Source organism: Anopheles coluzzii, chromosome X (genome assembly GCF_943734685.1).
Source record: "Anopheles coluzzii chromosome X, AcolN3, whole genome shotgun sequence".
In the NCBI taxonomy this organism is placed as follows: Eukaryota; Metazoa; Arthropoda; class Insecta; order Diptera; family Culicidae; genus Anopheles; species Anopheles coluzzii.
The window spans coordinates 514,564-527,266 of record NC_064669.1 but is presented as its reverse complement, the minus strand read 5'-3'; the positions used below and the strand labels follow the sequence as shown (position 1 = coordinate 527,266).

General features: G+C 50.1%; 1 protein-coding gene across 1 annotated transcript; it reads left to right on the top strand.

The window, feature by feature from the left end:
• The first annotated feature begins 3,834 nt into the window (after positions 1–3,834).
• On the top strand, positions 3,835–12,220 carry LOC120955817 (SET domain-containing protein SmydA-8). Its single transcript, XM_040377002.2, has 3 exons — positions 3,835–6,655; positions 10,274–10,741; positions 10,850–12,220. The coding sequence occupies exons 1-3, from the start codon at positions 5,672–5,674 to the stop codon at positions 10,964–10,966; spliced, it is 1,569 nt and encodes a 522-aa protein (XP_040232936.2). The 5' UTR covers positions 3,835–5,671; the 3' UTR covers positions 10,967–12,220.
• The last annotated feature ends 483 nt before the right edge of the window (positions 12,221–12,703 follow it).

Genomic DNA, 12,703 nt, shown 5'->3' with positions numbered 1-12,703 from the left:
TAATAATTATCATAATTATCCAAGAATGCTATACTCAAAAGGGGGACCCAATTTGAGTGTGGTTCTCAGGACGGACTTCTAGACCAAGTGAGCTTGTTGCACCAAATGGGAAGAGGAAGACGTCTTGCAATGCATTCTATAACATTTAGTTTACAACCAGCAGATTTCTGAAGCATTCTGAAGGGTTCCACTTGGTTAGCAAACGATTTTAAACGTAATCAACGAAGGAAACGAGCTCGTTAAAATGCATGAGCCTCGATAGTCCATCGTCATCGGATTTACGGGCGGTATAATACACGCTTGGAGTACGCAGGAAAACCGAGCAAACAAAGCCCTCCCCGAAACGCTATCAACGTTTTTAAGGCCAAATCGTACGCTACCGGCAATAAAACGTTTTTTTGGCAATTGGAGTAGTTTTATCCCCAGAGCATGGTTTGCTTCGTTCTGCAGGGCACCAGGACCTCGAATAGTTTCCGTGCGTAGGAAAATCCACGGTCACATACACATACACAACAAACACACACAGGTCGGAGCGTTTCGGTCGACTTGAAGCGGTGGTGATGGGGTTCGCTGCTGCCATTAATAATAAATGGCAAGCAAATTGAATTATTTTTATACGACCAATAATCAGGGCCCGTAGTGCGCGGGCTAGGCCCGGGCAAAAGTTTGATGTTGCGTGAGTTTGGAAATAACTGTTTGCCTACCGTGAGCCTCCTCCCAACTTCGACCTGAATTTCAGGTACGCTTCAGGTTGTTGTTTTTTGTTTTTCTTTCGTTTTTCAACATCGTCAGTTTCGCTGTTATCAAACACAGGAAGGTTTTGCGAGACCCGTTTTCGTGTACTGCGCGTTGCGAAACCGCGTGCCAGAAGCAACCCCACCCCACGGGGACAACGGGGTTTTTGCTGAGCAACTGATGCCTGGTGGCGGACACATAAATTTCAATCATTTTGACAGAACGAAGCAAAAAGAACTTTCCGCCGTAACGACGTCCACGTCGGTGGAGTTGGGCGGCAGTGGGTCGGGCGCGGCAACCTGTGTGTTTGCGAGCCAAATCGATACGAAAAAACCAAATCGTACCGCCCAAGAACTCGGCATGATCTGGGAGGAAAAATATAGCCAGGACAGTCGGTTTTGGCCGGGCTGGCTGTAGAGCGCTGCCAGCGAGAGAAAAATGCAAATCGTGGTGTCAGATACCCCTCTTTCCTCCCCCTTCCACAGTACCGTCTAGCTGAAATGTGAGACAGATCAGGCGATCGATTTTGTGAAACAAAATCGTTAGCCAAAAAATCTGTCCCTTGTTTCTAGCAGCAGCTAGGCTTCCAACGGGTCTAGCGATGAAATCGGTGTCACATTTAATCAAAAATGTTACTAGAATGCGCGGCAAAACACGTAACACATATGCTTGCGAAAAGATCAGATGATCGGGTCGGGAGTTTCGGACCCGTTCCGTCCCTTCCCCGTCCCTTGGTGCGATCACCGAGGAAACGGGAAACGAAATTTGGACACGTGTGCGCTGTGAAGGCTGCCCTTTGATGAACTGCACGGAAACAGATTTTGCCGTGATATTTATGGCGTTGGTTGGTAAACATCGAATCCTGTGCGATTTTGTGGTGAAACTACGACACATGGTCGGTGATGTGGGCTTTGATGTTTAGCATTTTGCACGCTCCAAGGCCAGCATGTGGCAGCTCTTGAAGCAGATGACGGCGGTAGGAATGCTTCTAAGAGGGTGACTTAAATCATGTATGAATATCTGGGCATAATTGTGTCGCTCTGGACATGATGGGATAGTCAAAGTTAGCTGGCAAAGTTTTTTTTTGCTAGCTAAAAAACATTTAACCGTCTCCTTCAACGGTTTAAACGAAAGTCCCTAGCCTTGGAGTTCAGAAAACAGTGACCAACTGCTCATGAAGGTGTAACCATATGTGTTCAAAGGTTGATTACATCAAAAAGGTTTCGTAGGATCGAACAATTGGATGTTCGGCTTTTTGGTTTTTTTATGATATTCCAAAAACTTATGGAATTGTGTTTCATAAAATTGTAAATTCTTAAAACAGGGGTCCGTTGAGCTCTGGATCTCATGTGGCTCCTGCATCCGCTGTTTGGATGATCAGGCTCTGGTCCGAGCAGCAAGATAATCATTCACAATCACATCTACTACCACTACTACTGCTATTAGTACTTCCATTCTACCACATTTCGAAAGATTTTATTATAATAGTGACGAAAGATTGTATGATAAAGATGACCCTCTCAACTCCATGATTCGGGCATTTAATCAAGCATATCATCTTTTCGCTTATGGAGCCTCATTACAATCTTGTAAAATCGCCTTTGGAACGATTTTTTAGGATGATCTATGTATTTTAACCTAAAACTTAAGGTTAGACTTACATTCACAACACATTTACAGGGATCTGCTTCTCGGCGTGATGACCTACGCAATCATGCTTGCCTATACAAGCTTTTGAGACGTATGGAGTACCACGCAGCTGGATATTCAGTCTTTGTTACGGAGGGATTAGACGGAGGCGTGATTCCACGACGGGCATACTGCGGGACCGCTCCAGAGACTCCGTTTATATTCTACCTTTTTGAATGTTTTTGCTTAGAGACGTCGATAATTTTGTTCGAACCACAGTTTTACATGACTCTTGCATCAATAAACAAAATCGGACTCTACGGGCAATTGATTAAGCTTATTTTGTAAACGCGGATAGATTTACGGCAAACCGCGAAATAGGTTATAAATATGTAGTAAACAACTACAGATGATGTAAAGAATTTTGCACATCCTATGTGGAATAGTTTCAGCGATTGTTCAATAAAGTCGTCATACGCACTGTGGCTTACAAACCGTTTTGCTATTCGTCTCTCAAGCAGACATTATTTCTAAAAGCCATAATCCAAGTTGTACAAAAACTGTACAAAATCATTCTGTGCCTCTTTTTGGAACAAGAGCAAAATGGTTGCTCCTGGCTTTTTTTATTAAACATCTTGCAAAACAGACGCCTGAGAGTGAATGCAATTTGTACGTCACATTTCCAACATTTCGTATTACTGTCGAGCGCGTGTGAAGTGGTAGGCGATGCGGTAGCTGACGGGGCTAGAATACTTGTTGCTGGATCGCACCAACACATCGAACAGTTTGCCTGCCCGCTCTTCCGCTTCCTATCGCACGTTCACCACGCTTGCTCACCGACTTCATCGTAGAGCTGAGAGCAAAAGTTTTTTATCAGCTCCTGCTACTACTCTACTACTGCTACTCCACCCTATCCCTGTTGCTCTTGCCGTTGCTATAGCCTGGTAGCCAGCTTTTTCTTCTTCTTCTGCTCCTGCAGTCCTGTACCTGTGTTGTTGGGCTGCTCTACGCGCATTCGCATTAGTTCCAGCACACGGTTGTGAGTTTCGGTCTGCCATCGCCACACACAAAGAGCCGAACGCTCTTCGCCCGCTGGGCAGGACTCGCACAAGCACTCCGTACAGAGGTTGTGCCTCCGGTGGCTCTCGCAATCTCCCGAAACCGCTGCTTATCATTCGCTGCTCTCCCGCGCGCTCGTTTGTTTTGGTATAGTGCCGCATACTTCGCACAAGATGTGTGCTCTCCGCTCTGCCAGGATATCGGAACGGGATAATGGACGCTTGGAAGATGTTCACAGCCACAGGAAAGGGACTCCATCAAGCTAGATAATATCTCTTCAATTTGAATCTTTCCACTGGCAGTACATTCTGCTCACCTCTCCAACTCACGCCAAGAAGTTCGGTGAGAGGTGCGGAATTATACAAACTATTCAAGTGTGCTTCCTTCGCAGTATATCCTTTTTACCCTTACTGGTGATACGTACACACGCACACACACGCGCAAATTAGGACTATGCAGAGGAGCCACAACAGAGCGCAGGAGAGAGGCGCGAGCGAGCACAGGGAAACAAGCGAGGCAACAACAACAACAATGAAAAAGAAAAAAAAAGAGCGGAATGCGACGAGAGAGGCATCCGACGATAGGACGACGAAAAATAATGTACACGAATGCTGTCCTTCCACTCCTGGCCCCGGACTCCCAGATGCAGATCCCTTTCCAAGCTCCTGGCGCCCCCTTCTCGGCTCTTCCGTCCGTCCAGGAAAGCCAACGGGGCCAATGGGAAGGTACGGTTTATCTCGAGTGTGCGTGTCGATGCCATTCCAAAATCGCACACGGCCGACGATGGACGGACGGTCCAGGTGAGCCGCCCGTATCGCAAGCGGCGCCCTTTTAGCACGTTCGAGGGGGGGGTTTCTCCGCACAGTTCCGCCTTCCAGCACCCACTTCCCATGGTTCCACTACTCCCACCCCATCCACCCAAAAAAAAAAAACCCATTTAGTGTACAGTATGTGTGCGTGTGAGTGTGATGTGTTCGAAGCTGCGGTCCACTCGCGGGTTTGAAGACCCTCCCGTGACGGCCGTGTGGTAGTGGTGCGTGCGTTTGCACAGAAGGTCACACAACCACCTGTTTTCCAGTTGGCAGCAGCTGCTGCTGCAGTATCTCTGGTGCTAGTGACCACTGCGGCAGCGTGCGCCTGAAAGGTAGGCAAGCCCGCGAACACTGTCGCAGGACAGGTTGGTGCGTATGCGTGTCGTCGCCTGCCCGAAGTAGTAGCGCACCTAACCTTCCTGGAACGGCGTCTCCACGCCAAAAACACTAGAACGAGAGCGAACGAGCAGGACGAGAGAGAAAGAGAAAGAGAGAGAGAGAGAGAGCGAGACAGTGCTACGGTTGGCGCAACAGTGTGGTGTATTGAGACGTATCGTCGACTTTGGAATGGGAGGACGCTCGTTAACAGCGTGCCATTGTGGGCAGCAAATGCAACGCGTACGCGTAACATGACAATCTATCTCCCCGTCCGTCCCCCCGGTCCGCCTTCCATCGTACACGGTAAGGCAAAAGGCAAATAGAACCAAACAAATACCGTTCACGTAAAATAACAACTCAATGTCAAGCTGTATCAGAAAGTGAGGCACAAAAAACACAACTCAACCGTCAGCGTACGAGGAAAGAGAGAGGAGAGAGAGTTAGAGATAGAGGAGGGAGCGGCAGTGAGAGTGTGACCAGTCCAGTGGGGCGTTCAGGTGAACGAAGTGAACGAAGCGGAAGAGACTCAAGAGGCGTTATCAGGCGACAGCGTCTCGCAAGTGAACAATCCGTACCGGATCCGCGTGAGATGAGCTGAGCTGAGCCGATCCCCGATCCCCGATCGCACGTTCACAAGCGCCGAAGCGCGCGCGCTACGCTGCGGATGGATACCTTGTGATGGCGCAGCCGGTACCGACGGCACTGTTCAGGTTGCGCGCGAACAGCCAGCAGTTCGTGCTCGGCCGTCGTGCCGACTAGTGCTGGCGTTGGTTGCTGCTCGAGCTCGAGAAGGCAGAAGAGTGAACGCCGGAACGCAAAGACAGGGGATCAGGCAGTGAGGACAGGAAAGGAAAGAAGGGGGCCAGAATTTAGATTCAAACGTACACGTTTTTTGTGATATGCAGGAAAGTACCAAACAAAGCGAGCAAGGGTAAACACGTGTGCTGCAAGAAGTAAAGGCTAGTGTCCGGGCGGGAAAGTGTAGTTGTAGTGCAGAATAGGTAGAGTCAGAAACACTTTGCTAGAGGTTTAAAAGTTTAAAAAAAAAAGTGGTAAGGATGGCTGCGGCAGGAGAGAACGGTAATGGTGGGACCGGTGCGGCCGGGACGGCCAATGTTCCGCCCGTGCCGGAGCTACCGGAGGTGCCGACGGTCGATCTGTCGCTTCCGGAGCGCATCGCCTCCTTCAAGCAGGAGCTGCTCGCCTACCTGGGCGAGCTGGTGCCGCCGGGTGAGCCCCCGTGGGACATTGCCACCTTCGAGGGGTACGGCCGCGGTCTGGTGGCCACCCGTGACATCGCGGTCAACGAGCTGGTGTTTGTCGACCGTCCGGTCCTGGTGGGGCCGCGCGTCAACAACTACGAGGTGATCTTCTGCGCCAGCTGCTGCAGCATTCTGCGCCGGCTGCAGCTCTGCACCGGCGGCTGCCGGCTGCCCATCTGCTCCCGGTGCGACTACTCGGTCGGGGCGAGCTCGCCGCACGCCGCCGAATGCGCACTGATACAGAGCTGGCAGCCGAAGGATGCGGGCCGCTACTCGAAGAACATCCTGTACGCGCTCACCTCGATCCGCGGGTTTCTGCTGAGCGAGCGCGACCGCTCGATCGTGCTGCAGATGGAGGGCCACCCGCCGCGCAAGGAGATGACGACCGAGATCGAGCGGCTGCTGAAGGACGGGTACTTCTGGAACCTGGACGGCGAGGGGCCGGCCGTCCGCTACCTGCGCCAGGTCGTCAACATCCTCAACACGAACGCGTTCGAGACGAGCCGCATCGTGGCGGACGAGGAGAACAACCAGCACGAGATCATCCTGCGCGGGCTGTACATACTGGGGGCGCTGATGAACCACTGCTGCCGGCCGAACGTGCGGTACGTGTTCGACGGCGAGCTGCGCATGCGGGTGCACGCGTCCCGCCCGATCAAGAAGGGCGAGCAGATCATGAACAACTACTCGAAGATCCTGTGGGGCAGCCAGCACCGCATCATCCATCTGTGCTTCTCGAAGAACTTTCTCTGCTGCTGCGACCGGTGCAAGGACCCGACGGTGAGTGTTCCACTCTTCGCTGCTGCAGCGCACTTTCGCATTCGCGCCTCTTCCAGCATACAAATCGGTGCCAACGATCAACGCCATGTGCGCGCCTCGATCAACCTCGAGCCCGGGACGGGTGCGCGACCCGTCCGCTCCGTGCCCGGTGCACTGGTGCTGCGCGCTTTTCCCCGGCTATATATAAACCCCAGCATCATCTTCGCCCTCGGTGTCAAACAGGGGGCCAGCGGGTTCCGCGACAGACGGCAAAATCTCGTGTCCAACACACACATACACACACACACACACACACACACACACACACACACACACACACACACACAAACACACACACACAGTCACTCACACCGCACCAGATGATTCGTTATTTATACTTCGGGCAGCTCATTCCTCGTAATTCGATGCCAACGCCCGCGTCTATGGACTGCCGGGGGTGTCCCCCGCCTCATCGGTGGTGCCCCTTCAGACATGATGCAGCCAAAAGAGACGCTGCAGTCCCGCATGTCCGCTAATAAATTATGTCACATGTGCACCATCACCTTCTACTCGGCAGCTAATGTGCAGCACTAATGCAGTATTTGTGCATACGAGAGATTAATTTGGGGGGGGGGGGGGGGGGGAGAGAGAGAGAGAGAGAGAGAGAGAGAGAGAGAGCAAATAGGACGCCAAACACACACACACACCTTGCCGTGGAGGAGTGCCACGTGGAGGAGTAGTATGAGTAGCTTGTTTGCTGTCTTTTGCAGCATAAGCGACTATTTTGAGGCGCATGTTTTTCGTGGGAGTTTATGTGTGTGTGTGTATCGTTGTCCCTGGTTGGCACATTACATTGCCTTCATATCGGGGTCGTTATTTTTGGACCACCGATGTTCGTTTTTTTTTTGCGGGAAGGAGAAGAGTTAAAAAAACGCCAAACCAAAAACAAACAAAAAACCAATAAAGTGCTGTTTGTTTGTGTGTGTGTGTGAGAGAGAGAGAGAGAGAGAACCGGCCGTTGTCGAAGTTCACACGTCCATATTTTCGGACCATTTCCCATACGGGACGGACTAAGCAGGATTGATTTCTGGCAAGAAGCGGATTCTAGACATTGCGAAGTGGGAGGTATGAACATTTAAAATAAAATGCCATCTCAATCGTTTGTCAATACCGCACAGGGTGGATGGAGAAGGGGAAGGGGCACGATCTTTTAACAAAAAAAAAAGACGTTGTCAACCGCACTAATGTGCGACAAATGGTGATTTTAATTGCATGTCAGTGGTCGGCTGAGAGTGTTTTAATTCCATACTGCCGCACCTGGCTGGCTGCGCCCGTTTGGCTGCGTCCGTTATTGGCTGTTACGGCTGTGACAGCTAAGTGTATCGACGGACGTGCAATGGAGGCGGCTTTTTTGGGGCGGGTGCTGTACCGATCACTGCACGATCCTCAGGTAGCGATTATACTGTAATGTTTGAGCGATGGAGTACATTGACAATATATTTAAACTTTGGTGTTGGAGTTTCAAATTACTCCGCCGTGCCGTTGTTGCCTCGCGACAGGATCTCGGCTCGGCAGCCCGCACTGACGCAATGGCGCGTCCGGAACGGATGACAGCTGTTGGTGCGCGTCGCTACCAGCTTGCGATGACTATTTTGGCAGCCCGGTTTGTCGTTTTCGCAGACAACATTTCTTACCCTTCAAGTCCGAATCAATCACCTTTCTGGTGGGCCGCGCGGTCCGGTGACCTTTTTGGGGGCGAATATTTTGTTTGCCTTTTTTTTTATTTTTATTTTCCGGTTGTGAGTGAGACGCTTTTGGTGCACCACGCTTGGCACGGAATTGGTTGTCGCTCCCCTGGGCGGCGAGGGGGTTTTGTTTTTCCCTTCGCTTGCTTTTCCGTTTTGCGCGTTTCTACGGCGGTGCGAAACGATGCGCATTTGATTGATTGATTTGTGGTGTCAGTTTAATAATTGCACCTCCATCCCAGCGGAGGGTGGGCGGCCTGTTGCATAATTGGCGGAGGTTTTGGTTTCTGTTTTCAGCGACTGGGTGGATCGCCATCGCCTGCTAATGCAGGATTGATCGGTGCCGGGGAGAAACACGCCAACAAACGCGGTCACTTTTCGCATTTAAACACGTCCCGGTCTCGTCGTCGGTAATGCGGTATTTTAAATCATGAATATTCATTGGCATGGCGGCCCTTAGCTCTGGCACGGTTCGATTGCAGTCGCTGCTTAGTGTTGGAAAAGTTTTCAGCTTAGATATGAGAGCGAATTGCTGCGTCCTAAGGCGAGCGCTAAAGGCCGCAACGGACGTGGCTGCAGAGCTTCAATTATCCAGTCGGTAGCGTTGGAGTCGGTTTTCCAAGGAAAAGCATGTTATGTTGAGAGTTTTTAAGCCCGAAATGAATTTTCTATGCAAATTTTATGGCTCGGCTGGTTGTACACAGCACACCAACTGCTGCAGAGGGTGACGCTTTTGAGCTAGCAAAACTGGAAAGCAGCGACTAACCTTCCAATTTTTTAAAACGCTGAATGGAAGCACTCCAAGACCTTGCACAACGAAACAGAAATAGTTAGCTCGGAAACGGGAAATGGAAAGCTGCCGGTAGCAAAAACGTGCCCCCGACTTTTATTGTCAGTAAGTGATGGTTATTGTCCACCCATCGGGGGCATAACTGGGGCGCGTTGAGCAGCTGCCCGATCGGCGTCATAAGCTGGAACCACTCCGCGAGTTGCCGTGTTTATGGGTGTCTGGCTGTAGTGCGACGCTCGGCCGGCGGAACTCGGTCGGTCTCTGTGGAGTTCCTGTCACCATTAACCGCCGGCACACGTGGGCACGCGGGGCAATGGTTTCCTGCCGGTCGCGCCACTTCACACGCTAGCTACGGTCTGAAATGGTGCCCGGACACGATATTCTGCCAGGGTTGACTCCAGGTTGGAAAGTAGGCGTCTAGTGCACGCGATGCTTTAAATGCTTACCTACCGGCACGGGGAGTTGGGTGCCATTGGTTGAAGGACTTTCTCTCAGCTGATGTTATTAGTGGAGTTAGAGTGGGCTTGAGCTCTGGGTGATTAATAATTTTGGGTTTCTTTGCTCACCTCCGAGTCCTTGGCAAATTAAGGAAGAGCTGAACTTGTTCTATTCCGATTAGAATCTAAATCTTTCTGGGACCCAATTGCACATTCGTTTTTTTCATCTTTTTTCTTGGACAATTTTGAGGATCCCAAGGACATTGGTATCATATGGCATGCTTTTATTTGTGGTAAGTGTGTTTTATAATTGTTCTTGAACAGAATTTGTTGTGTTCCTAATAATCAAATAAACAACTTCTTGAAATAATGGTCCAAGTAAATGGAACAAAAAAATAGCCTAAGTACTGCTCTTTCTGGACATTCCACATCAGGCCGAAGCTTCTTCTAATTCAATTCATTAAGTCCCGTTGTATACATTTTATCCTATGAATATATTTGGAGCCTAGAGGACATTCCCTAACTTCAAAGTTCGCTGACGTTCTGATGGTCCGCTGGTTTGTCTTTATGGTACATTCAGACACTTTCAACAGCTTCTTTCAACCATCTCAAGGAGACAAAACAACCTTGAATGAAACCCTCCACTATTATTCTGTACTCTTTCCAGGAATTCGGCACGTACCTGGGTGCGCTCAAGTGCGTCCGGGAGAGCTGCCCCGAGGGACGCCTGCTCCCGGTCAACCCGCTCAAGATATCGTCCGTGTGGCGGTGCGACCGCTGCAGCCTCAAGATGGACAACATTAAGGCGAGCAAGATCCAGGAGATTGCGAGCCGCATGATCATGAACAACGCGATCAAGCGGGAGGCGAGCCACATCATCGACTACCTGAACGATCACATCGTGAAGTTCCTGCTGCCCACGAACCAGTTCACGGTCGAGCTGAAGCTGCAGGCGATCAAGAAGATACAGTCCGACCGGCCGCTGGTCGAGCTGCGCGAGAAGGAAAAGTACTGCCTGGAGATACTGGACATCCTGCAGCGGCTCAACTACGGCGAGTGCTTCGTCAAGGGTGTGCTGTGCTACGAGCTGTTCGTGACGCGCGTCACAATCGCGCAGCTGCTGAACGAATCTGAAGTAAGTTGAGGGAGTACCAGTACGCTCTCTCATGCGTCGTATCCGTGCTGAGTGACGGGCTCACTGTATTTTTTGTTATTTTCTTCTCTCGCTCATTTGCTTCCACAGATTGCAACGGAGACGTCCAATCTGGACCAGCTGCGTACCGCCTGGCAGATACTGAAACCGAGCGGCAACCGACCGCGGGACCTGCAGCAACTGGTTGTGACATACGGGATCGAGTGAGCACTGCGAATGACTATTGGAGACCCGCGGACGCCAGTGAGCGCCATGCTGTAGACGACGAACACGCGCAAACCGATAGCAAAAGCAAAAACAGGCTCTAACGCTCTTGTACAAAAACATATCGACACCTCGCGACAACACTTGTGTGTGTGTGTGTGTTTGTGTGTGTGTGTTATTTATCACTTGTTTTTCACGGCACTAGAGGAAGCGGTGCGGTGCGCGGCTACTTCCATTTTGGAGGTTCGTGCTAGGCGCACGCGGAAGTAGAAGAACAAATCAAGCTTAACCGTGAGTGAGACCGTGAGAATTTAGGGAGTAGAGATCCATCTAAGAGGAAGATAGAGATAGAGATAGAAAAGATAGGGACAGAAAATATTCAAATAGAGAGAAAAAGAAGAAGAGGAAGAGGGAGAAAAAGAAAGAAGGGAGAGAGAGAGAGAAAGAGAGAAGAAAAAGATACTAAAGAGAAGTAGAAAAGATAAGAAAAAAACCGAAAGCAGTTAACTCCCCACAAACGGGTACACTGTTTGGGAGGAATCCCGTGGGTGGTGATGTTGCACCGTTGTTTGTGATTTAAACGTGTGGGTTTCAGCATATACACTTAAAGCGCACCGGCAGTGTGAAGAGTGAGAATTAAGGAGCGAACAAAGAGAGGGTAGAAATGATTAACAGAAACCTAACCAACGTTCCGAGTGAATGTTGCGGCTAATCAAACGGACCTATTTTTATCCATTTCGATTTGTATCGCTTGCATCGCGCTATTGCTCACAGGAATACAAAACTCAAAACAAAACTGCCCTGTTGGAAGCAAACAAGTCAGCCGTAGGCATGATACCCCATCAAAAAGGTTGCCTGTGGCCAGTGGATTGCATACCTTACGGGCGATTTAGGTCATTATCGGTCAGCTCTGTGCACAACTTCGCCCTCGGGGTATGCAATCTGGCTCACCTGCACCTTCCTGATTGGTCTGGTTTGTGATCTTCTAGCAAAGCGCTCACTTTAGAACCACGTCCTGTCTCGAATATACACATATATATATATATATTTATATACACCGTTCTACTTCTCTCGTGTTTACGGACCATTTGCACCACTGCTCAATTGATACACACACCGTTGCACAGAACATTGCCCTCCCCGTGAACTGGCGGGAGGCTGGAGCGGCGTACAGTCGCCACGCTACTCTCCGCTGTTGCACGTGGGTGCGTGTCGAACCGTGTTTGCTCTATAAAGATTGATAAACCCCTTTCTTCAGCCGTTTTTTTTTTTTAAATCGTACTTGCTCCAACCATCAGCAAAGAAAACAAAGAAATATGAAAATAATAATCCTAGGGCAGGGTGTGAGCTACGAGCCGACTCGAGTTCTTCCGCTCAGAGTGGTTCGATTTTTGGCTCCCTCCGCTCCTCTCCCTTAAAATTTGTACTCTTTCACGTCTCCCACAGCATCTCCAATCCGTCTACAACTACGTGTTACATTTGCACCGTTTTGCATTCCGCATTCGGTGCCACCTTGTATCGAGCGATCCTAATAAAATCGAAGCAAGTTCAACACTACCTTTTGCCTACCGCCCTTATCGGGGTTTCGCTCCTTGTCCGCGTTTAAACTGGCCGAGCGTCTTAACATATAAAGACACATGATGGGACTGCATCGGTTTGCATTTAAACGAAAGAAACGACGCGGTAAGCTTATAATTCATTGTTACAACAAATCTGTCACCAGAGGGCATCCGAAAGCTA

Excerpts from the sequence above, each read along its gene's own strand:
- LOC120955817 (XM_040377002.2), top strand. The coding sequence starts at position 5,672 with ATGGCTGCGGCAGGAGAGAACGGTAATGGTGGGACCGGTGCGGCCGGG. Across the intron at positions 6,656-10,273 it reads ACCGGTGCAAGGACCCGACG|GAATTCGGCACGTACCTGGG; the intron begins GTGAGTGTTCCA and ends TACTCTTTCCAG. Across the intron at positions 10,742-10,849 it reads AGCTGCTGAACGAATCTGAA|ATTGCAACGGAGACGTCCAA; the intron begins GTAAGTTGAGGG and ends TTGCTTCCACAG.